The 27244-nt window shown below is 47.9% G+C and overlaps 1 protein-coding gene across 1 annotated transcript in view; it reads right to left on the bottom strand.

Annotated features, from left to right (window-relative positions):
• Positions 1–27244, bottom strand: part of LOC147029352 (polyunsaturated fatty acid 5-lipoxygenase-like) — a 184645-nt gene that overhangs the window by 116676 nt on the left and 40725 nt on the right. Inside the window, exons 3-4 of the mRNA XM_085872352.1 lie at positions 18111–18312; positions 13290–13371 (exon numbers count right to left, since the gene is read on the bottom strand). Coding sequence (XP_085728478.1) covers positions 13290–13371; positions 18111–18312 — 284 coding nt within the window. The remainder of the gene's footprint in view (positions 1–13289; positions 13372–18110; positions 18313–27244) is intronic.

Here is a 27244-nt window from a genome sequence, read left to right as displayed (position 1 = left end):
AACCAACTCGAGGAGGGAGCAGAATTGGCGTCCACGGAGATTGAAAAACTCCGGAAGGAGAACGAAGAACTCAGAAAGTTCTGAGAGGAGGAGTGGCTGAAAAGGAGCCAGGAAATGGAACAGCGCAATAAGGTGGGACGTGTGGTATCACCACGAGGAGCGGTGTTAGTGGTGCGGGACTTAATTGACATCGCTCGATGGATGAAACAACGATCGGGGCGGACCCTGATAAAGGAGACACAAATAAAAATGGAGATGAGGAAAGTAACAAAGGCAAAGAAGGAAATGAAAGTATTGCCAGAGACACGGGAGATAGAGAGTGAATTGGACGGGGTTAATGACGAACACACACACACACACACACACACACACACACACACACACACACACACACACACACACACACACACACACACACACACACACACACACACACACACACACACACACACGTAGTGGAGGACCATGAGGGGGAGCTGGCGGACTGTTTAGGGACCCGGTGCGAGTAGCTGGATAGCCTCCTTCTGGAATGGAGGGAGACGCTATTCTCCCTTGAAGCTGGTCACGACCAGGTGAGTTCGGTCGTGTCAAGCGAGTTCGAGGGGACGAGTGCTGTGGACAGGTGCACGTGCAGCTTGGGGGATATGGAGGCCCCGGGAGCCCAAGAGGTGGCCTGATTCCCCAGTATGATTGTCCCGGTGTGTGTGGTGAAAGGTGTGTGTGCCCCCGTGTGTAAGTGGTGTGGTTGTGAGTGTGCCAACGTGCGTGCTTCCCAGCACACCATGTGTGGATGAGGCACCGCGTGTGAGTGTCACCGCGTGTGCGAGTGAATGGCTGAGTGCAAGGGAGACCGTGTGTGTGAGAGAGCGGTACGTAAGGGAGATGACAGTGAGCATGAGCGAACATGCAGCCGCCTCTTCCAGTGTGATTGTAATGTCGTGGTGTGTGAGCGTCGTGACACGCAGGTGTGCGTGGATTGAATGGCGACGACGACGGCGACAGAGGGACAAAGGCCGAGTAGCTGCCGTAGCTGGATTGGGGACCGTGCCGGGTTTACACGGCGGCGAGCGCGAGGTTCAGGCCGTGCATCGCACAAGGCCGCCACGTGCGCGCTTGCGGGAGTGAAACGCGGTCCGGAAACGTCAGTGGTGAATGTTGCCGATCCCGTGGACGGACAAAAGGTAGGCAGGATACGGATTTGGACCAGACGGGTTCTCCACGTGAGCTTGCGTTAAGCACCAACGGGCAGAGCACATGTGTTCGCGTGGGGAATCCCTCGAGACGTGAGGCTTGTAGTTTTTTTATGCGCAGGGTGGCGTCATGGCTGCGTGTATGGTTGGAATCCGGCAGGAGGGTGAATCCGTGCCAGATGGTGCCGTCCAAGAGGGACGAGGGACGCAAACAGCTGCCATGACGTCACGCCAAAGGTGCGCGGCTGTGAATTGCTGCGCTGGTGCGCAGGTTGCGAGTTGCCGCGCTGGTGCTGCGCAAAAAGGAAAAAAAGAAAAGAAAAAAGAAGCAAGCCTCGCTTCGGGTGAACAGGATTCCCTGGGCACAGGATGGAACTAGCTAGGGGGAAGGGTTAGTGTTTGCTTGACCGGCTTCATGGGGCAGGGGTAAGTCCTCATGGGGCCCGTGGAATGGATTAGGTAGAGGGATTGTTGTCAGATTTAGGAGGGGAAATGATTTTTGAGGATTTGGAGACATGGACAGACTTTGAATGTGTAGAGGGGACGTAGCTGAGCTACGTAGTGTTAAAAGGAACGTGCTGTAGTTTAAGGGATGACGTGGGAGCACGAGTTAGTTAGGGGATGTACTGTACTGAATTGGGAGATGCTTAGCAGGCAGACACGAAGCGGAGGAACAGTCGAGCCGGGCTGTGTTGCACGAGTGCGAGCCAGGGCGTACTGTGCCCGCGGCTCCCCTTTATTCCGTACGCGGTACACTCACGAGCCGGCCGACTCCAGTATTACTACGACGCCTCAGACGGCGTGCACACCTCATATCCCTCGCCGACCCCCACGGCCACTCCTCCAACCATCACGCCCATCATGCATCATCATCATGCCCCTCCCCGCGGGCATGACTACACCACACTCCTCCCTCCTAAAAGTATGATTATTAAATGATCAGTATTATAAGAAGCATAGACAACACGAAGAACCTCGGTATAATAATCATGCAAATAAAATGAAAACAGCGAAGTATAACAGCACATCACATCATATAATGCGTGGAAGCGAGCTACTGGAGAAGCACAGCAGCACGACTCAGCAAACCCGCCCCCAGGCAGACCTGAAACAGATAAACCTTTCGAGGCCGGACCACCGCTGTCTGGAACCCGCGGCACCACCGCCAGACCCAACCGACCTTGGTGGGGGCGCTGAACAGCACCCTTGGCCGGAAGCAACAAACACTCCCCAACCCTCACGCACCATAATCAGTTGAGATTCCACCGCATGGCCAAAACGGCCTTGAGCGCACCCAGAGAGCCACGCACCAGGCGCCAGGCACGTCTGACCTCGCTGAAAGCAGAGGTGGGGGTAACGCCGACCAGCGCACGAGTCCCGGCTCCGAGTCGATCTCCGAGACCCACACGGCAGTTAGACGGTAGTAATTCCATTTAAACCCCACTTCAACCATAAGCTCGTTATAAATCAATAGGAATAACATTCGAACCATTGCGAATTCATTTTTCCGTACAGCGCGCTTTTTTGATAAAATCCCAGTACAAGACAAAGCAATTACCTGCGGCCTGGAGCAACTGGAGGCCAATAAACCTTCTTTATTCGCCCCCACATCACATTGATCATAACACCAACTCCATTGACTGATCTCCGCCAAATCCACTTTTACACGAGAACTGCTGGCATTTATTTCAACAACATTAAACTGCATCACTAGAGCAAGGAAAAGCACATATGCCATGAACAACAACCCACAACCCACATCACGAGTCCGCTTCTTGGTTGTCGACTTGATGCTGCGACTCGCGACTCCCTTTAACGCCACGGGCGCACCGCCACCTGTTGAAGCTGCCTGAACCACACCGATGCGCATTGCCTCCCGAACCTTGCCACACCGCGGGAACTCATCGCGAACGAAGCGCGGGAACTCATCGCGAGAGCCGATATGGCTCTCGCCGCTCCTGGAGCGCACATCATCGCCGTAGGCAGCAACGAACGGTGGCTCCCGCTGCATCGACGCGGCCCCCGCCGCCAGCGCCTCGCCCTCGGTATTCGACGAAGGTCTCGAAGAGAGCACTGGCACATCTGGAGGCACGAACCGGAACCCGTTCCGACCCAAAAGGGTCCGGCTCGCCGAGCCCGGCTCCTGCTCCGGCTCGCCGGCATCATCATGCCCCGGCTGCAGGCTGATCTCCAGGTCACTGGGGTCTTGCTGCGGTGCTCCTTCGCTCCCGGTGCGATCGTGCTGCGGTGCCCCTTCGCTCCCGGTGCGACCGTGCTGCGGTGCCCCTTCGCTCCCGGTGCGACCGTGCTGCGGTGCGCGCTCTCGTCCCGCACCGCTAGGCGTGCGAGCACCCTGCGGCACTTGAGCCATCGCGCGGACTTGCGCGGTCACCGGTGTCTGCTCGACAGATGAAACAGTCGCGATCGCCGAGTCGAATGTGATGTCGGTCAATGGCTGCTCGCAGACAATGTCAATGGCTGCTCGCAGACCAGAAATAAAATGATCTCTGAACCGTGCCGGACGCTCCTCTGCCGTGAATTTGCACGGCACAGCCGAATGCGATGCGCGGCCAGCACGAGTGGACTCAATTCGACACCCGATCCGTGCCTCGCTCACTTCCCCCCCCCTGCCACTGATCTTGTCATTTCCGGATCAATCGCAAGCAGGTTTCGACGCGGGACGGAAGGATCGCCTCGCACACCGCCATCTATGACCGCAACAATGGGCGATGACCCTCGGCCCACACACCGTAGACGACCTCGAGAGCCCAGACCGCCGTCCGAGTGATTGCATTGCCACGCTCGCCCACGACCCGCGCCGCAGACCGTGCGCATGGCCGTGCGTGCCTGGCCCATCGCGATGACCCCTAGACCATCTGCTGTGTCCCGACCATCGAGACCTCGGATATTCTCCAGAGCTTGCGCGACGTCCAACGCCGCGTTCGAGCCGAAACGCATATCCTCGACAAAACAAACAAAAAATGAACCAAATGAACGAACGTTGCCCACTCGACGTGGCCGAAGTAGATTCCGACGAAGGCGGGCACGCGTACGTTTGCCATGCACCGACCCTTTGCCATGTTCGCGCCGGCGAGACCTTTGGCTCCGTAGCCTGGAACCGCACGGGTCATTTGCCGCCCTTACACACGTCGATTCGAAGATCCTCGTCGCCAACTGTACTGTACTGAATTGGGAGATGCTTAGCAGGCAGACACGAAGCGGAGGAACAGTCGAGCCGGGCTGTGTTGCACGAGTGCGAGCCAGGGCGTACTGTGCCCGCGGCTCCCCTTTATTCCGTACGCGGTACACTCACGAGCCGGCCGACTCCAGTATTACTACGACGCCTCAGACGGCGTGCACACCTCATATCCCTCGCCGACCCCCACGGCCACTCCTCCAACCATCACGCCCATCATGCATCATCATCATGCCCCTCCCCGCGGGCATGACTACACCACAGGGGATTTATTCGGAAGGATGGCAGAGTTCAGCGATGTGTGTGATGGAATGTGAAAAGTGGCAACATGCGCTTGTTGAGTGAGTGAGGCCAGTGGGTCTGTGTGAATGGAGTGAATGGGGAATTCATGGTGCGATGAGTGATTGGAGGGAGGAGTGACTCCCGCCCAAGGGAGCCCAGGTGTCAGGATAAAGTGAGTTAGTGGGTTCGTTAATTTGACAAAATGGAGGTCGTTTTGTTATTGGTGGGAAAGTAGGCTCGAAACCCGTTTGGAGGGGTGCAGGAGCCCTGTTGATGGGCTGGGAGCGTGGCTGCGAAAGGTGAGTATCGCTGAGTGGGTACCCCGGGCACCGGGCTAGTTGGCCACGGTAGGCCAAGGGCCCATGGGGGGCCGGGATAGTGTAGTGGGCACGGGTGCGCCCGCATGATGCTGGGGCCCGGGGCGCCATTAGCCACGTGGGCAGTGCATTGGGCACGGCACCCAGGGAAGGGGCCCGGGGCGCCAGCCTGCCACATGAGCATTTCAGGGAAGTCGCCAGGGAGGGCACTCCCCGGTGTTTCGGGAGCTGGTAGGCTCAGAGGCAGTGTAGTGCCCGGGGGTGCCATAGCTGGAGAATCGGCAGAGGGTCGTGCCTGCCAAGGGAGCCACGCGTCCCAGCCACAAAATTGTGTGAGGGCACGGGCGGAAAATTGGGGGACATGGCCCGAAATTGCGAGGACACCAACACAGGCAACAGGAATCTGGGTTTTTAGAACCAATAGTTTAAGCAAGAGGCGCTTGTTGAAAGCCCTGGGGTAGTTTAAGGTATAAATGGTTCGGGTAGATAGGAAGTGTACCCCTCCGCACCATCCACCCCCTCGCTCTCGTTGTGGGCCGCTGGACCCACTTTGGGTAGATCGCTGAAGTCTGAGGAGGCCATCCTGAGGCTTGAGTTGGGCCTCGACACAGGATGTTAGCCCTCCCTCATTCCCCTCCAGGAAGGAAACGTAGGGTTGGGAGTAGGCTAGGAGATGGTAGGTTAGCCGAACAATGACAGTAAAGGGGGTTAGGGGACAAATTTATAGGGGGAAGCAAAAAAATAAAAATAACAAAAAAATTAATTGGGGCAAAATTGGGTTTTTACAAATTAAGGGAGTGGGTATGGATGGAGACAGGCAAAGGCGATAGGTGGGAGGGAGACGTTTAGGTAGGTCCGAGCCCACCTTTTGAGTGGCCAGCACCACCGCACTCTCTCCACCAACCTGCACTGCACGGCCAGAGGCCGGCCAACGACGTCTGCTGGCTGTTGTTTTGCTGTGAGGCCTGTACCGGCCGGATCGTCTGCAGCTGTTGCTCCAAGTCCAAGGCCTGTGCCGGTCGGATTGTCTGCCGGCTGTGTTTGCCTGCAGTGGCCTAGTTCTGCAGGCTGTGTTTGCCTGTCCACCTTTGCCATGCCATGCCGACTGCCCACATTTACCAGCCCCCGTTCTGTTTTGATTTCCCCCCCCCCCTTGTTCATTACCATGTGCGCCGGGATCGTCGTGATTTGCAAGGACTGTCCTGTTGGCAGCTACAACACGGGCCTGCAGTGGCATCCCGTGCACCGGTTTTCTTTGACTTTTTCTGCCTGCAGAGTCCATGATCCTGGGCCATGGTTTAGTGTAAATTATAAGGTTAAGATGTATTGTACATATGAGTGCGCCCCCGGCATGTCTGTCTAGCGCCGGCAATATTATTTAAGTCGTCTGAGTGAGTGTGTTTGTTCGTTCGTTCATTACTCAGCCCTCAGGTTATTTATTTTGGGGACACGAATACACGAAATGTCGCACTCAGGGATCCGAAGGTAAAACGTATTAGGGGAGAACTACACATGACGGCATACGACAATTTGACGACTCGGGACGAGTCTGTAAAAAGGGGAGGGGGAAGTGTTACGGCTGTGGAAATTCGCATTGCACCATAAAGGGTCCTCAGGTGAGATATATCGGTAAGTTCATGTGTAGTTAGCCTAAACCCGTTGTATAGAGGGAATATATGTGATCCAGTCGGGCTGCGATTCCTCAGTTAGTGGTTTTTCTTTCGCTGTCGTTAATTTGGTGCAAGAACAACAACGAACATCGCCACAACCAACATCTCAACGACCACGCCATTCACTACACAACGCCAACAATCACGCCATTCACACCACGACGCCACCTTCCACCACTACACTACCACATCTTCGCCACTCACCATTCAATGAGCACCGTGCGGTCACGATCTCGTGGGACGGATGAAACGGAGCGGAGTGGCAGCTTAAATATCTCCCGCCCAAAACACCCACGCTTTGGCATGGGGGAGGGGCGATTTGAGCCAGAGGTCAAAGGTGAAAAAAGGTGGGGGCCTGATTTTGGGGGAATAATTCCCTGGCCCCGAGCCAAAACTGACATATATATATATATATATATCTTCTTCTTCTTTCGGCTGCTCCCATTAGGGGTCGCCACAGCGGATCATCCGTATGATCCGCATAGTGATTTGGCACATGTTTTACGCCGGATGCCCTTCCTGACGCAACCCTGGTCGCCTCTTACGACACAGGGATATGGTACACCTATTTTAACCAGGGTATACACCGGCCCAGTACACTGGTACTCATTTCGCCGACCTCGGAAGGATGACAGGCTGAGTCAACCCCCTGGTGTATTAATTCAGTGGCCCAACGGGGCTTGAACTCAGGACCTTTTGGATCCCAAGCCACTGCCCTAACCACTGCACCAACACCAGGCTATATATATGTGAAAAAAAATATATATATACGTATATATATATATATATATATATATATATATATATATATATATATATATATATATATATATATATATATATATATATATATATATATATATACATATATATATATATATATATATATATATATATATATATATATACATACATATATATATATATATATATATATATATATATATATATATATATATATATATATATATATATATATATATATATATATATATATATATATATACATATATATATATATATATATATATACATATATATATATATATATATATATATATATATATATATATATATATATATATATATATATATATATATATATATATATATATATATATATATATATATATATATATATACATATATATATATATATATATATATATATATATATATATATATATATATATATATATATATATATATATATATATATATATATATATATATATATATATATATATATATATATATATATATATATATATATATATATATATATATATATATATATATATATATATATACATATATATATATATATATACATATATATATACATATATATATACATATATACATATATATACATATATATACATATATATATATATATATATATATATATATATATATATATATATATATATACACATATATATATGTGAATATATACATATATGTGAATATATACATATATGTGAATATATACATATATGTGAATATATACATATATATATATATATATATATATATATATATATATATATATATATATATATATATATATATACACATATATACACTAGCATATACCCGTGCTCCGCACAGAATTGAATGGGTGGCAAAAGGTGGATGAGGCATAATAGTTGATGTTATGGGAAGCTGGGGAGGGTGTCATTAGGGATGTGATGCACTATGGTTACCTGTCTTTAGTTTTCTAAAGGACCTCCCTGTAGGTGACATTTTGGGTGAGTGTCTTGTTGCTGAATAGTCCTTGTGAGGAATTATTATCCACTTTGATAGATATATTGGAGTAACGTCTTGGACGTGAAAATGCAACATATAGTTGGCCATGGGAGAACACAGGGGCTGGGAGGTATATTCCGAGTTTGTCAAATGTTTGGCCCTGGGACTTGTTTATGGTCATAGAGTATGCGAGTCTGACTGGAAATTGCATCCTCTGCAGTGTGACTGGAAGGTTGGCGTCTGATGGGGCAAGTTTAACATGATATCGTCCTAGCCCTAGACTGAACAGGAGCAGTGGAGGGTGACCGAGAATCAGAATGCAAATTTCCATGAACGGCACTTTTTGGCGCTCATCCGACGATCGAAGGCAGTTTTAGAACATCTCCATTTTTCCAGTTTTTACTGAAATTTAAGCAGTTTAATATTTCAATGTACTCTGAAATTAAAGCATATAACAAGCAAACAATTGCAGATAAAAAACGAAATCATGGAATACTTTTGTAAAAAAAAAAATCTAATCTGGATTTTTGACTCATCAAAGTAGCCACCTTTTGCAGATATAACAGCTGAACATACTCGTGGCATTTTTTCAACAATGGAAATCAAATATTGTTCGGAAAGTTCTTCCCAATACTGCTGCAGAAGTTCCCACAAATGTTTTGCACTTGAAGGTTGCTTTGCTTTCACCCTTCTGTCCCGTTCATCCCAAACCAGCTCGATGGGGTTTAAGTCTGGAGAATGTGCTGGCCATTCCATGATTTGAAGCCTACCGTCTTGTTCTTTTCTTCTAAGGTAGTTCTGACATTGCCTGGAGGTATGTTTTGGGTCGTTATCTTGCTGTAGGTTGAACCCCTGACCAACTAGGCGTAGACCAGAGGGTATTGCGTGGCACTGCAAAATAATGTGGTCACCCTTTTGGTTCATGGTGCCAGTGACTCTGTGCAAGTCACCGACTGGATCCAGCAAAAGAGTCCCAGATCATCACGCTTCCTCCTCCATGTTTGGCAGTTGGTGTGACACACTGAGGAAGCATCCTTTTGCCTACTCAACAGTGGACAAAAACCCTGCATGATGAACCAAAGTTTTCAAATTTTGATTCATCGGTCCATAAGACCTTCTGCCAATTTCAGGAGTCCACTGGCGGTGCTTCACGGCCCAGGCAAGCATCATTTTCTTATTTTGCCATCTCAGCAATGGCTTTCTTACTGCCACTCGACCTGTCAAACCTGAAGCTCGAAGTCTTCTCTTCACCGTTGAAACTGAGACTTCTTTCCTTCGACTAGTGTTAAGCTGTGCTTGCAGCTGCTGTCCTGTGAACCACCTATCACTCAAGCTGTTGACTCTCAGAAACTTATCTTCTCATTGGGTTGTGGCTTTGGGTCTGCCAGACTTCTTCCTGTCAGAGTTTCCTCCAGTTTCCAAGTGCCTTTTGATGGTGTAGGAAACTGTACTCACTGAAACCTTTGCTCTTTGCAATTTCTCGAAAGGAAAGACCTACACTTTTAAGGGTTATCATGGTCTGTCTATCTTTCTTTGTTAATTATCTTTTTCTCGCCATGATGATCGCAATATACTAATTCCTGCAGTGCAATATTGTCCAAATAATGCTTCCGAGGGTGTAGCGACACAGTCTGTTCCAACACTGCTTTTATACTGACAGAGGGTTTGTAACTAATCAACAAAAGTTGGGACACCTGAAGGATTTGTTTGCATCATCTTTCAAGGCTTAATTTACTTCCATTGCTGCAGAACAGCTGCAGTTGCAAATCCATTACTTGTTCCCTGAAAAGGGCCTTTTTAACAACTCTGAAATTTACATTATTTTTCAGTTTTTGGAAACCTAAACTTTTTTTAACCTCTGGCAGTTTACCGCTTTGCTTTGTACCATTTCAGGATATTCACTTGAATTGAACTGCTTAAATTTCAGTAAAAACTGGAAAAATGGGGATGTTCTAAAACTTTGCACCGGTCGTGTATATTTTAGGTCATTGAATAAAACCAGCCAATTATTTTTGAGGTCAACATCGGCCAAAAGGTCAACATAGGCTAAATTTCTAAAATTGTCAATTTTCATCTGATTAACTTGAAATTTGAAGAGGAGTTGCACATTTGGACATCAAATTCAACCACCAATTATTTTTGAGGTCAAATTTGTTTTTTATGGATTGTGCAAGTATCTTGCTCTGCACATCTTCTTCTTCTTTGTAGATTTTGGTGAAGATCCGAATCCAGATCTGGATACGAGAATTATTTAGTTTTTAAAGTGATTCTTCACCATCGAGAGATGGGGCCAAAAATGTATTGGGCCCGATATGTTCATGTGGATCAGGCATTTCGTGGCAGAAGTATGCGCTCTCCCGAGTGCCCTTCCAGTTAAATATGCATTTATCTATGCCGAAGTGATGGGTCATATCGTGAAAGATCATCGTATAAAAAGGGGAATCTTGGTGCAAAATAAAATTGCACATTTTCGGCGAGCCACACACAGGTGAGTGGCCCCTGAACTGTGTTCAATTCAATTGATATGCAGTATTCAGCAACAGTGCGAATATTGTAGAATGCTCATCAAGTGGCTTAAGCACACAAGGAAGCAGTCCAACAAAACAGTTGCTAAGGAACAGCTGGCTTGGCAACTATTTGCGATTGCTGATGCGTCATATTCAACACCTCCCAGAGACTCCGAAATGTCACACCATGTCGAAATTGAACAAATGAATACTTTTTCAAGCAGTCATAACTGCTGCTAAGTTTGATTCTGGAGCTTAAATCTTGCAATTCAGTTTAGTTTAACATATTCTGGAGGTTATTGCAAGTGTGGAAATTAAATAAAGCCACAAATGCTGTTGTATTCAGGCAGTTATAAGCAATGCAATGTATCCAGTGATTCGTCAGTATAATGATCAGGCATTTGATGATATGAGTGAGGAAAGTGGAAAAAAAAACTTTGGCACTGAGTAATCGTTGTGGCCTCTTCCAAGTCAATGCATTGTTGAGCAAGCCAAAAAAGAAAAAGCGAAGAACCCGTCAACGAAGAGCAAGGTGTCCGAGGATGCGCTTGATAAAGGATACAAATAAATAAGGCTGTTAATTATTTCAAAAGGGGTGTTTTAATGAACCCAAACTCCCAGTTTTCACTCGTGCACTCCCTTGGAGTTCCCTTCGTATGCATGCAAAGTTTCCGGCTGCGAGGTTTCATGGTTTTGAAGTTAAGGAGGAGACACACACACACTGACATTTATTTGTTTTGACTACATAGTTTCATCATCTTGAAAGAATGGAAAATGATTGATTAGAAGACAACAAGTGGTCGAAACGGTTGAATCATAATATTGATGTCGCCATCTTGGATATATGCAAATTTGGCACAGTTCCACCACCACTTGGATTGAGGAGAACTTTTCATCCGTCATTCTTGGGACATGTGGTGGTAAAATTAATTCTGTTGCAATTGTGGTGGGTTGGTGTCCATTTTGTCATAAAATGATGGCTAAATGTTTTACAAGTGCAGTCATCAAGGCTTGTGTGATTAAAATAAAATAATAATAACGTGTGTGTGTTCCTGCTCAGTCGGTACAATTTGATCCACTGGATTTAGAAACATGAATTTGGTTTCAGGATCACAAAGGAGCCATGAAAAGAACCTGAATTTGAACTTTACCTGAAAGGTATCTCAACTGGAATAGCACTGAATTTCTGCAAACATTTACGTAAAATTAATTATACAATCTACGATGTACTTCCTTCACATTTGATATCCGGTCATGAGTCTCACATCACTTATTACAGCAATATTGATGATGTGCTCGTTTACGCAGTTTATTGGAAAATGAAATGCTTTTTAATATCATTGCTTTCAACACTCCCTGAAAACGATAACAAGAGAGTTCATAGAACACATTACACCATGCTGTCTTGAGGAACAAGGACATGGCACGGTCTATGAGCGGCAAATTTGATTGGTCGTGATGACATACAATGTCGGAATATTTTGTTCAAGTACTGCTAAATGGAAGGGTTTTGAAAGTGCCAATAAACATGATTCGTGTTCTGGTGTTCAAATATATTATTCAATTTATATAAAATAAAGGTTTTAAAGGTTGTAGAAAAAAAATATTCCAGAAGTTTACCGACATTGACGCAGTGTATTCACAACACCTAATTTAACACGTTACATTAGTTCTTCGTACCTGTTCTTTATGTCCTTTATGATGTCATTAAAAACAGTAAGTTTCCTGTTTGGAATGATTTTAAATTTCGGTTGACTGGCAGACAGAATATAAAAAAAATCTCACTCCTTTCTGTGCATGCGCAATTGAGACAAATTCAGAGCTAAACTACTGCTCAGCTACAGGTTCGTTTTGTGTTCAAAATGTAACATTCAATTGAAATTAAGTTGTTTCTCGATCATAAACTGATGTTTGTGGACAGACAGACAGAAGTGAACCAATTGCTTCACCCCGATTTTCGTGTCACATGCGTGGGGGAATAAAAACTGTGATTACACCCATGAATCAATCATCAAAACCCAATAAACAAATCAATTATGAACAAGCACACAAGAAACACTCTACTGAATGACTATGTGGAATGTAGTCCAGGTTCACTGTTTCAGTGCCCAAAATGAATGATATCCAACAATATCCCACATCATTGAGAATGCCCATATTACTGAACATGTTCAATCAGTGGAATACAGATGATGTCATCTGATTTTTCAACAACAAAACATGTTGCATGTGGCTCCTACTGCTCATGAAGGTGAAAAGATGAACTTGTGCACGTGCAGTTGTTGCTTGAAAGAGAGTAAGAGAAAAAATAAAACCTAAAATATGGCAACATACAACTTGCATTCCAGAACCTGCGATGTGACAACCAAACTCACTTGAACATCTCCTTCCTTCTCTGCTTCTCCTCCTCTCGATGGGACTTCAGGATCGCCTGATGTTCATGCTGTGGGAGAGAGGCTGGGAGGGCAGGAACATGTGGAGTGAATATTGATGATTGTTCGACTTGAAGTGTTTTCAGTTGCAAAAAAAACTTGAGATTGAATGATCATTGTTGAGGAGGTTGGTGTCAGTTTTAAACAAAACTCAATCACGTGTGTCAAGAAAATGTATACACAGTGTGCAGAATATTTTTGTCCATAAGACAAAAAACAAATGCTGTTCTTGGGGGAAAGAAGGTGGAGGGTGTTGTAAAATGATAGAAGGTTAAGGGAGTCATGTGATCAATGTTGTGACAATGTACGGTGCAGTGAAGCTGCCTGACCAACTGAGGTATTGAGAGAGAAATTCCGACTGAAAAAGAACAAGTTTGAAAACAATTGGTGAAGTGTGGAAAAAAACATCAAAAATCAAAAAACAATTCAGATGGATTCACCAGGAACTATACATGTGACTGACACACATGGCGGAATGTTTGAAAACCACACTTCTCTCACCTTTTTATAAAGTACGGAAAGAGCAGAGGGTGCAAGACCAGAAAGGAGATGGTTTTAGACAGAGACACCACCGAACTGTCTGCGGTGGTGAAATGAAAGGCCAAAAGACTCATATTAATTGCGGGAGATTCCAATTATCTTGAAAGCCTTGGTCAACACAGCATCAAGCAGAGCGTGATGTGAGGCTGGGGAGTCAGCCAGGAGAGGAGAGCATACTCCATCAAACTGAGAACGAAGGCCTTGCAGATGGATAGATCAGGTGTGCCGAGGAAGGCCAAATTTGGAGGCCAAACTGGCTTTGCCAAAGAAAGATAATGGCTGATTGTATCAGAGCAACGGCCTCACCACAGGATTCAGTGTACCATGGGCAGGAAGAAGGGAAGGTTAATTGAAGACGAGATGGGATTACATCAATAACACTCCACTCAATGAATATGTGGAATGTCGTCCAAGATCACTGTGTGAGTGACCAAAATTAATGATCTCCAACAATATCCAGTATCAATGAGAATGGCTCCATAACTGAACGTGTTCAATCAGTGGAATATATATGATGACAGGTCAGGCCAGATTAAATGTGTGACTTGCTACAGGAACCACACAAACCTGTACTAACCTGTTTAATGGTTGGGTTGTCGTGAACTAAACCATCTCCCACACCCGGTTCCCTGGTGAGGAGAGCGTATAGATATGGACACCCGGCAGGACTAAAAACAAAACCTGTCAAAGGGTAGAGGAGCTCCTTGTGAACAAACGGCCATTCATATCTGGTGCACAACTGTCTGTGGATGCCCTCCTGCAGTTGGGTTACTTTTTTTTTGGAAGTTGGTGTCAGGATTTGCATTCCGGCCACCGGAGAACACTTCATTATGCAAAACACAAATGCAAAGAAAATGAAAAACCCACTCCGTGGGAGTACCTCTTGTGCTGCTGTCCTTCGCAGGACAGCTCGCCGGATGATGGGATTTGGGTAAAGACGAGAGGGACCCCCATTCCTTGAGAGGAGGAAAAGCACGGGATAAACTTCCTTGGTCAGATTGCAGTGGTGTGGCAGAGTGGTGCTGAGGTGTCATCCACCAGATGGTGGTCTCCTTGGGTTATCCTGAGGCAGTCCCTTCAAATGGGTGCCTGGAATGTCCTATCCCGAAGAGAGGATGATCAACTGTTCCTGTTATTATCTGATTCAAGCATTTGAACATCAGTATTGCAGCACTCCGAGGTTCAGAGAACGGATAGTGGTAGGATCATGGTGGGTGGTTACATCGACTATTGGTGGGGTAGCTGTGAAGGTTACCATGCCCAAGAAGTTGCTGTTGCTGTCCAACAAGCTGACTCGAATGATGGTTGAGGTAAAAACAGTCAAGGAGTGTATTATGAGACTAAGGATTCATCTCTCCTTGGGTGTCGTTTCCCTGGTCTCTGTATATGCTCCGACTGAGGGGAGTGATCTCACTGTGAAGGACGCATTTTATGCCACGCTCGAGTTTTGGTTGATCAGTGCCCCAGACGAGATACACTTCTAGTCTTGGGGGATTTCAATGCTTCGACTGGAACTGATAGGAATGGTTATGAGACATGCGTTGGTCCCCGTGGGTCTGCAACTGTGAACCAGAATAGGTCTAAGTTCCTTGACTTTGCAAGAAGTCATGGACTTAGGGTGGCTGGTTCATGGTTTCAGTGCCAACAGGCTCATTGTTGGACTTAGTATTCCATCGCTGGTGGTGTGTCAATGGAGATTTATGATGTGCTCATTGATGGTCACTGGAGGATGATCCAGAACTGCAGGGTCTACCGGAGTGCTCATGTCCTCAACACCGACCACAGGCTTGTTGCAGCAACTCTGAAGTTACAGCTAAAATCCGAGAGAATGGTACCATCCCAGCCGATGCTGGATGTTGGCAAGCTCAATGATGAGAGGTTAGCCGAGGAGTTTGCGAACAGGCTGAGTGGGGAATTGGAGGGTCTGGGTGCTTCACGGAATCCTGAAGAGTGGTGGAGTGCCTTTAAGACCACAATCTTTGATGTTGCCGGTGCATGTCCTGAAACACACCGCAAGGCGAAGAGGAAGTTTGTCTCTCATTACAAACTGGATACCATGGACCAGAGTTGCAGGGTCAGGCTTAATGGCAGAGCTGAGCTGTTCAGGGAATCGAGGTGTAAAACTGCACATGCGCTAATGGTGGAAAAGGAGGACTATAGTTGAGAAATCTGTGAAGGGGTAGAGTATCACCTGTGGTCAGGTGATTCTCTTTATGCTTACAGTGTAATTGACGCATTGCGTTCCTCCAAGCCCATCCCTCAGTGCACTGCAGTTAGAGGCGAAGGGTGTTGGGCTCTTGACAGAGGAGTTTGGAGTGAAGGCCCGCTGGGCTTGTTACTTTGAGCAGCTGTACCAGGCTGACCTCCCAACTGTTGAGTTGGACATCAGCAGTGTGATTATCTCTATCGCTGACCCTCCAACCAACTGTGATCCACGTTCCTTTGTGGAAACACAGGCTGCGATGAACCGGTTGAAATGGGGTAAAGCTCCTGGGATCTGTGGCAACCATGCTGAACTTCTCAAGGCTGGTGGAAATGTTGTACTCATGTCATTGCATGCAGTTGTCTGGTCGGAAGGTGCTGAATGAGGAGTCAGAGCCGCTGGGATTATGGGTTGCCTGGGTCAAAACTAAGATCCAGGCTTTCAATGACATCTTGGATGCTGCTATCTTGTCTGTACCCGTTTGTGCTGAGGGTGTTGAGGTCACGGAGAGATTCACTTACCCTGGCATTGATATTCATGTCTCCACTGGCTTTGAGCCAGAGGTCAATAGATGTCTGGGTCGGCCTAGGGAGTCATGGATTTATTGGATCATAGGGTGTGGTGCTGCCGGTACCTGTGCAGGACTAAAGTCCGAGTTTGGGAATGTCAAGATCTCTGACCTTGATTTCGCAGATGATGCAGTCATCTTTGCGGATTCTCTTGATATCCTTTTGGGGGCCCTCAAGGTGCTGAATGAGGAGTCAGAGCCGCTGGGATTATGGGTTGCCTGGGTCAAAACTAAGATCCAGGCTTTCAATGACATCTTGGATGCTGCTATCTTGTCTGTACCCGTTTGTGCTGAGGGTGTTGAGGTCACGGAGAGATTCACTTACCCTGGCATTGATATTCATGTCTCCACTGGCTTTGAGCCAGAGGTCAATAGATGTCTGGGTCGGCCTAGGGAGTCATGGATTTATTGGATCATAGGGTGTGGTGCTGCCGGTACCTGTGCAGGACTAAAGTCCGAGTCTTCAGGTCCTTGTTGCTTTCAGTCTTGCTCTACGGATGTGAGACTTGGACTCTGACCAGGGATCTGAGATGGAGACTTAATTCCTTTGGTACCAGCCTCTTCAGAGAAACCGTGGCGATCTCTGGTCGGATTGTGTCTAATGAGGGGTTGCTGAGAGAGACTCAAATGAGATTTGTTTCCTGCATAGTCCGTGAGCATCAGCTGTGGCTGTCTGGACATGTGGCTCGTTTTCCTGACACTGATCCTGCTCACCAGATTCTCTCAGCGAGGGAGCCTCCTGAGTGGAGGAGGCCAATGGGTCGACCACATGCCTCATGGTGGCAGGAGGTTGATCAGCATATCAAGGAGATGCGGATGGGCCAGGGATCTGCCTGGGGGATGACCAGACGGAGGCCCCTGGAGTACCGCTGGAAACTGGACGCAGAGACGCACTGCTCCAGCGCATGCTCCCATTCCTGGCCTGACATGAGATGGGATGAATCTGTGCATGAGAGAGAGAGAGAGAGAGAGAGAGAGAGAGAGCAAGTTTCTGTGGAAGAATTCCCATGCTGAGTTAACATCAGGGGCAGTAGATATGGGAGATGAGTCCTGAAACGAGATGGCTGCTTGCAATCCTGTGTCAAACTGCTTGAGTGAAAAATTGAGACAATTCTCTGAGATTACCAGAGAAATGTGGACTTTCATAAGCACAAGAAAACACTTGCATAATCTTTTTCCACCAACCCTGTGTGCATATGTAATAAATAGATCATACCTTAATATGATGCTGAATTGTTGAATGTGGTTATTAAATGCAGTGAATACTGCATTGTATGATCATAAAACATGCCAGAAGCAGCGAAATGCAAAATTTCCTTAAACACGTGTAAAATGTTGCTCAATATCTTCAGCATGGGGATGGCATTATTTTCTGCACAGCATGCTTGTGCCAATCCAAATGGGAAGGTACTTTGGTTGAAAGTTTCAAATCCAATGATGGTGAAAGTTATACCTGTGGCAGTACGAAGCTCCAACATTGGATTGTCCCCCAGAAGCCAGCAGTATCCTGGGAAGTAGGTGATCTTCCCTTCAGAATCTTTCACTCGCACAGACTCACAGTGCCAATCATCCGACTCCAGGAACGTTTCCTTTTCAAATCTCACCAGTAAAATCTCACCCAGTTCATCAACACTCTCTACCGTGTAATCATCCACCTGCAGAGGAATGGGGGGGGGGGTGGGGGGGGGAAACATCACATCCATCAGAATATACATATGTGAAACCATATATACATATACATATATGTATATATATATATATATATATATATATATATATATATATATATATATATATATATATGTATAGATTTATATTGTTATGAATTAGCCGGTTCGGAAGGCCGACACACGACCGCTTCATCCCAACTGCAGTCGCGCGTCCGCCGAAAACCGGAATTCAGTCGTAGCTTCCTGGACAACTCCGGAATCCTGCTACGGGTGCCTCAACACACCGTAAACTGTCAATATTCTGTCCACGCGGTACAGGGTTAATCATCGAATCTCGATATACCTAAGTATCCACGCAGACAGAAGTACCGAGAATTTATACCTCGATGGGACTCGGACGGAAACGAGCCGCTAAGCGTGCTTTTCCATGTGCGATGCCGAGCGGTTTTATTCGCCAAGTTCCGTCAGACCAAATGACCACTTTTATTTGGCTTTAATAGCCGGCTAATTTCCTGAACGCACCGTGGAAGTCAATGGGAGGAAATGACAAACAATGGGGACATTTATTTCAACAGGCAAGCAATCAATGGGGGAAGGGGACATGACACAAGCAAAGCCTTCAGCCGATGTCTATTATGTACAGGCATGCACTTAACCAACAATTCTACTTATAAAGACAAGGCGCCACAGAACACTTTAATACAAAACCCCAGAAAAGAAACGGGCTCGTGAGCCTTTATTCCAACTCTGAGCCTGGGTGACCGAAGGCTCACAAGAGGCCGGGCAGGTTACCTGACCGCCCCTTGTGACGGCTTGAAGGTCTTCGGGTCGGTGACCCCGGATGTTCCTGCTTGGCCCTTGTGTCGCAACGTGCCTGTCGCTTTGCGGCCGGGCGGCTTTAGCAGCTTGCCGAGCGGCTTGCTCGGTTCCCCTCGGTCGTCCGGCCTCCATTGCGGCCTGGTCGGTTGGGCCTGGCCGGCGACGCACTCGGAGGAGTGAACAGGTCTTTTGCTCTTTTAGAGTTGATGCTCTCCGTGTCCCGTTCACTACCTCAGTGTCGCTCGACCGTCTCAGGGCCGTTCGCCCGGACCACGACGCAACTGCTCGACTCCAGAGAGGGACAAATAGCCACCGTCTGCCTCCTCCCCCGAATGCATGCTCTGTGTGCCTTCCTCTCCCACGACTGCCCGTCTCCAGAGAGCGATGAATCTGCCGAATAAGCCCCAAACTCGTTTCAGCTCCGCCCTTATATTGGCCCAAGGCGAGCCGCCCTTCGACCTCTCACCCGAGGCCGGGCTCCACCCACTTTTCCCCTCTGACCTCTCACCCCTGGTAAGCCTCGCTGGGAACCCCATGTTTGACGTCATGGGTTGGTGTCGGGGAAACCCTCGATTTGAACCGATGATGTAAATCGGCTCGGCCGCGGTGAACTGCCGTGGCGCAGAATGGCGGCTGGTGCGGAGGGAGCATTGCTTGTCGATGATGATGGCGTTTTTGGAGGAGATGATGGCATTGCGATGTTTGTAGAAGATGATGGCATTGCGATGTTTGTAGGAGATGATGGCGTTGCGATGTTTGTTGGAGATGATGGCGTTGCGATGTTTGTTGGAGATGATGGCGTTGCGATGTTTGTTGGAGATGATGGCGTTGCGATGTTTGTTAAAATAAAAGATAGAGAAAGAAAAACGGCTACCTCAAAGATTCGCAGTCCGGCACAGGAACAATTCCCTTTACACATCGGTGGGGATTCCAACCTGAAACACGTACCAATCGAAATAACTGATCTTCGGGGAACCTGAATGGTGTTTTGTGAATTTCCAAAATCGCAACAATACATATTGTTACGTCTGAGGGGGGGGGTATGCATTCAAAGGGTAATTAGGATGTTTAATTAGGTATGCCATGCTGTTCGAGTTGTACCAGGATCTCGATGTAATAAGTAGCAATTCAGTGGTGATAAGTTGTCTAGTAAATGTCCATTTCTTCAAGGGGGAAATGATAATTGTCGCGTAATTAGTTAGGGAGACGGGTTAGGGGAAGTGTGTCTACGTAAACCCCTTTTAGTATTCCCTGGAGGCTTGCCGTGACGTCACAGGACAGTGCTGCGGATGGCTCTGCCCCGTGATCACGATTGGCGGAAGGCGACGGCGGAGGGCCAATAAAACGGCTCGATTGGAAGTGACGAGGACTCGAGGATAAAAAGGTTCTGTTCGGGGAAAAGGGGTGGGAGGAAGAAGATCGGTAAAGAAAAACCGTTTTGGTGGAGGCTGTTGTGCTGGGAGCGTGCTGTTTTGTTGCGCTGATTAGATCCTGGATTCATCGTGTCTCGTGGCCTTGCTGTGCCTCGTGCCTCACCTCGGTTGGCTCTGGGGTTCTGCTGGCTCGGAGTACGGGGTCGAACGGCGGGTGGACCTGCCTCCCTCTCCTGCTCACAACTTGGTGCCAGAACTGGTTCCCTGGCGGCTGTGAGCGGTCTTGGGCCGACACCAGGAGGTCGACAGCACCACGGTGTCTCCTACCCCTGACAAGCGCAACGCCAGCTCGTCCGACGCCAATCCAGGGACTGTTGAGTCTACACCACGGGCCAGCCTGACCACCAGGACCAGCTATGTTGTGTGTGTGTGTGTGTGTGTGTGTGTGTGTGTGTGTGTGTGTGTGTGTGTGTGTGTGTGTGTGTGTGTGTGTGTGTGTGTGTGTGTGTGTGTGTGTACCTGGCGCCTTAGAGGGTTTGAGATTTGTATATCCATTGTAATTGTTTGTGTTTTCCCCACGCCCGAACCCACACCACCATCCCGTCGAATCGCCCCGGATCCCTCCTCTTGCCTGGTCTTATTATTTCTGGTGACAGAAATAAACGTTATTAACTCAGTGAAAAGCGACTCATGCCACCTTCCTCGTCCCGTTTGCGGTAGAGCGATTAAAACCGCCATCTTTGGGTTATATAAAAAATAAACCGACTCCATCGTTTCGGCTCATTCTACGTTGGCGGGACTGTTCAAGTCCCGTGGACGTCACATTGGTGTCAGGGTGTTGGATGTTCGAACCCCTCTAAATTATATTTGGTATCGGGAGAATATACCAGGACTGAAATCTCGCCACAAATTGGAATATAAAATCACTACAGAAAAGCGCGCGAGCGCGGGAAAATTTTAGCGGGAGTTTTCAAATTAAATTTAATTGGCGGCAAACGGGCCTTCTGCACCATGGCGGATGTGCAGATGTTTGAGGAGGAAGGCCACGTGTCTGGCAGCGAGTCGGGGGAAGAAGGGAGAGACGGGGGTCGGCTCGGAACCTCCCCCATTCCGAGCGTGGACCGTGCTTCATTGCCCGTAATGGAACCGGCAGCACCGGAAACCGGCGCGATGTCGATCTGGCCAATGTTGGAACGTTTAGTGAGTGCAATTACAGCACAGGGGGCAAAAATGACGGCACAGGGGGCAGAAATGGCAAATCAATTCGTGACACAGAGGGCAGAAATGACAGATCAATTGGGGGGTAATGGGGGAACAGTTGGGTGCACTGATTGATTTAATGAGGGATGAATTGGGGGAAAAGATGGAGAAAATGAAAACTGAGATGCAGGAGTGTGTGGATGTTCAATTGGGGGGAATACAAAGAAATTCGAGGATAGATTGGAGGAAACAAAGGTAGAAATTACATTGGAGGGGGAAAATATACGGAAAAAATTGGTAGATAAAATTGATGCAACGAACATTCGGGTTGATAAGGTGGATGAAAGCCTGGAACGTCATCGTGCCTGTGTGGATGCTCGTATGCAGCTGCAAGTAGAAGAGTGGGGAGAGCTGAGGAAGCAAGGGATGAATTTGGCGGAGGAGGTAAAAGGATTGGAGGCTCGATTGGACGAACAAGATAAAATTATGAGCCAAGATGAAGTCTTGGATAAAGGCCTGGTAAAGCCGTCTTTTGTAAGTAGAGTGTCCGGGTTGGTTGAGGAGCAGCTACAAACTCGCGACGGAGCCTTGGAGGAGGTTGTGCAGGCCCAGAAGATCCTGCGGGAAGAGGTGAATCGGTCCATTCAACGTTTGGAACAGGAGGCAAAATTGACCGATGAGACCCTCACCCCAAAACATCTTTGGCCACAGTGGGCTCCGAAATTGGATACGCAGCCACAAGGGTGTTTGATCCCTGGGCTGGATTCGGACAAGGGAGAGACTGGGAAGCGGGCCACCGGGAAAGTGATCCCCCTGGTAAATTTTGACGGGTCAGGGAGCGTTGAAGCTTTTCTGACGCAATTTGAGTGCATTTCCCGACTAAACGGGTGGAATGAGCGGGAACGTACAGGGAATTTGGTGGCAACGTTGCGGGGACCAGCCGCAGATGTGTTAAACGTGATCGCGGAGGGATGTTGACCAGCTCCCACATTTGCGAGGCGTTGAGCTGTCGGTTTGGTTTCGCAGCAAACTGTGATCTGGTGCGGGCCCAGCTCCAGCACCGCAGATTAAAGCCGGGTGAGACAGTGCAGGAGCTGGCACAGGACATTTACCAATCAGTCAGGATCACGTATCGGGACCTTACAGTGGAGGCATGGGACAGACTGGCACGAGAGAAATTTTTAGCTGCTCTTCCTGACCCTGAGGTCCGAGCACTAGTGGAGTTACAGGATCCACCCACCGTTCACCGAGCGGCCGAGTGTGCGGCCAGGCTGGCCTCATGGAGTCGGCCAGGTCGGGTGCCAGAGAGGCCATCGGTGACGGTCCGACAGGTGGAGATTCAGGATCAAGGAGAGGGGCTGGGAGAAATTGGCATTACCCAAATGATTCAGGAAATTTGCCAGAAGCTGTCAAGTTTGATAAGGGGTAATTCGGTAGTTGGTGCGCCAAAGCGGCGGGGTCCAGCCCAGCCAATAGAGCAATTCGATTATGGCCGAGTGGGTCCGGAACCGGAAGAGACCTTACACCGATACCCACGGGGGCCTTTTATGGGGAGTTGTTTCCGGTGCGGCCGAAGAGGACACATGCAACGATATTGCCTGTACCCGGCGATGGAGAGACCCTCCAATAGACTTTCAAGCCCGGAGAGGATGAATCCTCCTGCTGAACCGCCAGGTCTATCCGAGGTGCCCTTACCTTGGTCGAGTCCGGAAATCACTGTTGGGGGTCGGGGAGACTAGATCGGGCTGAGCATATAGGGCCATGCTCGGCTGGTGAGATTGTGGCGAAGTGCCTTCCTTTGGTGAAAATAGTGAATTGTGGGAAAATTGGCATGGGTTTGTAAGTTCTGCTGGGTTTTAGAGTGACAATAGGGACAGTGGGAAATTGGTAACAAAGCGGGCACGAGTGGCTGTCCAATGGCTGGTGCGTGGATCGGGTGAGAAGTGCTGTGTGAGTTGTTTCAAGTTAAGAAGTGAAATGTATGGTGCACACGTTGATTTTTTATGAGACATGGTGTGGTAACAGGGAAGGTCATGGTCGGTGAAGTGTTAGAAATGCAGGTGTCACATTTAAGGCCGATGGCGTGGGGGAGTCATGTGGGTTTTGTGGGTGGGGATGATGTGCTTGTCCACAGGGATTGCTGAAGCTCACGGTGAGCGGGAATTGCGACCCCCTTCAAGGAGATTCACCCCTGGTAGCTAACGGTGACAGTGTCTGGAGGCAACTGGGAGAGGGTCTGGTTGGGCGACCAAGGCGGGTAGGACCTTGGCGACCCAGGAAGGCCAGAGGAGCCAGTGAGACCCCTTCCAGTGTGTTGTACGGGGTGAGAGCTGATGGCTACCAGGGGGGTGGGAATCAAAGGGAGCGGGGGCGGAGAAACGTCCGGGTTGGACTAAAGCTTACCTGTGGGCATGGTTGCACCTGAGATGCCCCCATTATCTTGTGGTAACCCACCCCACGGCCATGATGGGATTCAGCTTGCATCATTAAAATGGGGACCGTGACCTAGAAATGTGATGATGACCATGGTGTGAGTGTTGTGAAGATGTGTGAGTCCCACTCGATCCCGCACAACTTGACATGTGCAGCAAGGGCATGATGTCCGCATAATTTTGGGGCAAGCAAATTTGAAAATTGGCTCCCCAGGTAACGCTGGGTCTATTAGCATCCACTGGGGGACGCGGTCAACTGTAAATATCCCGTGAATAGTGTCGTTAAGGCTTAGAGTAGGAATGTAAAGTATAAGTGTTGTGTTTTTTTGTGGAACCTTTTGTTTCCCCTCCCCAGATCACTGGAAGAGTGTTGGACAAGAGCGATGATCCAGAGGATGGAGTGCAACTTCGCTCAGTGCTCTCATGTGATAGAATAAAAAATAAAATAAAAAAATGAATGATTGTTTCGGAGAGGATAAGGCCATAAGGGGGTAGTACATTAAGCAGGATAGGTAAGTTAGCTGCGGCTCGCTGCCCATTGCCCCTCCTACTTTATTTTGTTAGGTTAATTAGGTGTGAGTCAGTAAGTGTTAAAGCTGGTACGGTAGCGCCTGTGATATACCTTGCAGGAGCTGCGGTATCAGAGGAGGGGGCAGTGTTACGTCTGAGGGGGGGGGGGGTTATGCATACAAAGTGTATTTACGATGTTTAATTAGGTATGCCATGCTGTTCGAGTTGTACCAGGATCTCGATGTAATAAGTAGCAATTCAGTGGTGATAAGTTGTCTAGTAAATGTCCATTTCTTCAAGGGGGAAATGATAATTGTCGCGTAATTAGTTAGGGAGACGGGTTAGGGTAAGTGTGTCTGCTTAAACCCCTTTTAGTATTCCCTGGAGGCTTGCCGTGACGTCACAGGACAGTGCTGCGGATGGCTCCGCCCCGTGATCACGATTGGCGGAAGGCGATGGCGGAGGGCCAATAAAACGGCTCGATTGGAAGTGACAAGGACTCGAGGATAAAAAGGTTCTGTTCGGGGAAAAGGGGTGGGAGGAAGAAGATCGGTAAAGAAAAACCGTTTTGGTGGAGGCTGTTGTGCTGGGAGTGTGCTGTTTTGTTGCGCTGATTAGATCCTGATTCATCGTGTCTCGTGGCCTTGCTGTGCCTCGTGCCTCACCTCGGTTGGCTCTGGGGTTCTGCTGGCTCGGAGTACGGGGTCGAACGGCGGGCGGACCTGCCTCCCTCTCCTGCTCGCAACTTGGCGCCAGAACTGGTTCCCTGGTGGCTGTGAGCGGTCTTGGGCCGACACCAGGAGGTCGACAGCACCACGGTGTCTCCTACCCCTGACGAGCGCAACGCCAGCTCGTCCGACGCCAATCCAGGGACTGTTGAGTCTACACCACGGGCCAGCCTGACCACCAGGACCAGCTACGTTTTGTGTGTGTGTGTGTGTGTGTGTGTGTGTGTGTGTGTGTGTGTGTGTGTGTGTGTGTGTGTGTGTGTGTGTGTGTACCTGGCGCCTTAGAGGGTTTGAGATTTGTATATCCATTGGAATTGTTTGTGTTTTCCCCACGCCCGAACCCACACCACCATCCCGTCGAATCGCCCCGGATCCCTCCTCTTGCCGAGTCTTATTATTTCTGGTTAGAGAAATAAACGTTATTAACTCAGTGAAAAGCGACTCGTGCCACCTTCCTCGTCCCATTTGCGGTAGAGCGATTAAAACCGCCATCTTTGGGTTATATAAAAAATAAACCGCCTCCATCGTTTCGGCTCATTCTACGTTGGCGGGACTGTTCAAGTCCCATGGACGTCACAATATATATATATATATATATATATATATATATATATATATATATATATATATATATATATATATATATATATATATATATTGCATAGACAGTGCCGATAGAAAGTCTACACCATCTTCCAAAATTTTCACTTTTTGTTGTCTCAGAACCTGGAATTAAATTACATTAAAGCAAACCTTTCCCACCATTATTTCCACATCGTAACCCACAACTTCCAAGTGAAAAACAAATTCTACAAATTTCAGAAAATTAATTGAAATACAAAATTAGAATATCTTGGCTGGATAAGTGTCCACATTCCAGATCGTCACGACCACACTACCAATACTTTGGATTTACTCTTCACTTCCAATCCGTTACATTACAACCACACAATTTCACCTCCAATTGGTTCTTCTGACCACAATCGTGTGAACATCACTTTACTTACCACCACTTCTTGTCTGGTTTGCATATCAAGTGATGGTGTCTGAGAAACAGGACCGATTTGATCTTTGCACCAGCAGACAAGGCAGTAATGGACAAGAAGTCGAACCAAAGTAAAATCATATCACTACAGGAGGATGGTAAAACTTAGCAAAAATTACCAGATGACCCAACTCCAAAATACTGTTACGGCTGTGGAAATTCGCAGACCACCATAAAGGACCTTCGATCAGTTGTGACGATAAGTATATGTGAAGTTAGATTTCCCCACCGTTGTTTAGAGGGATTTTCCGTGTTCACAGGGTTGCGATCCTTTGAGATAGCCGTTTTTCTTTTCTCTAACATTATTTTGGACCAATCATCCCCCAACAACCAAATCGCCACCACCAACAACGCCCCCAAACAACTACACCAAACACAACCACCTTTGCCTCTTTACCTCCACAACTCCACCCCGCAAACATCGCTTCACCGCCATTCTCAAACGACGCCCGCCAACAACCAAATGGCCAACACCAACACCCTTCCCAAACCACCACAGCAAACTCCCACCACCTTCGCCTTTCCACTGAATGTCGTGCCATGGGTTGTGAATGGGATCCTTTCGAAGAAGAAATCGGATCAGGAATGATTCATGCCCACTTTTCATCCCTCCAATGGCTGAGCATCAGGTGGTGTAGCCCCGCCTCCAAACCCGCAGTGATCCACAAATTTACATATGCACTCCTCCCCCGGCCTGTATAAGCGCACGCACAATGCAGCTCGAGGCAGTCAAGTCGGGTCTGGAGAGTGGCAGTCAAGTCGGGTCTGGAGAGTGGCAGTCAAGTCGGGTCTGGGGAGTGGCAGTCAAGT

This window comes from Eptatretus burgeri, chromosome 3 (assembly GCF_056783735.1).
Source record: "Eptatretus burgeri isolate ZD-2024b chromosome 3, Ebu_testis_v1, whole genome shotgun sequence".
NCBI classification, from domain to species: Eukaryota; Metazoa; Chordata; class Myxini; order Myxiniformes; family Myxinidae; genus Eptatretus; species Eptatretus burgeri.
The sequence above is the reverse complement of the archived record's forward strand: the minus strand, read 5'-3'. Positions and strand labels throughout refer to the sequence as shown.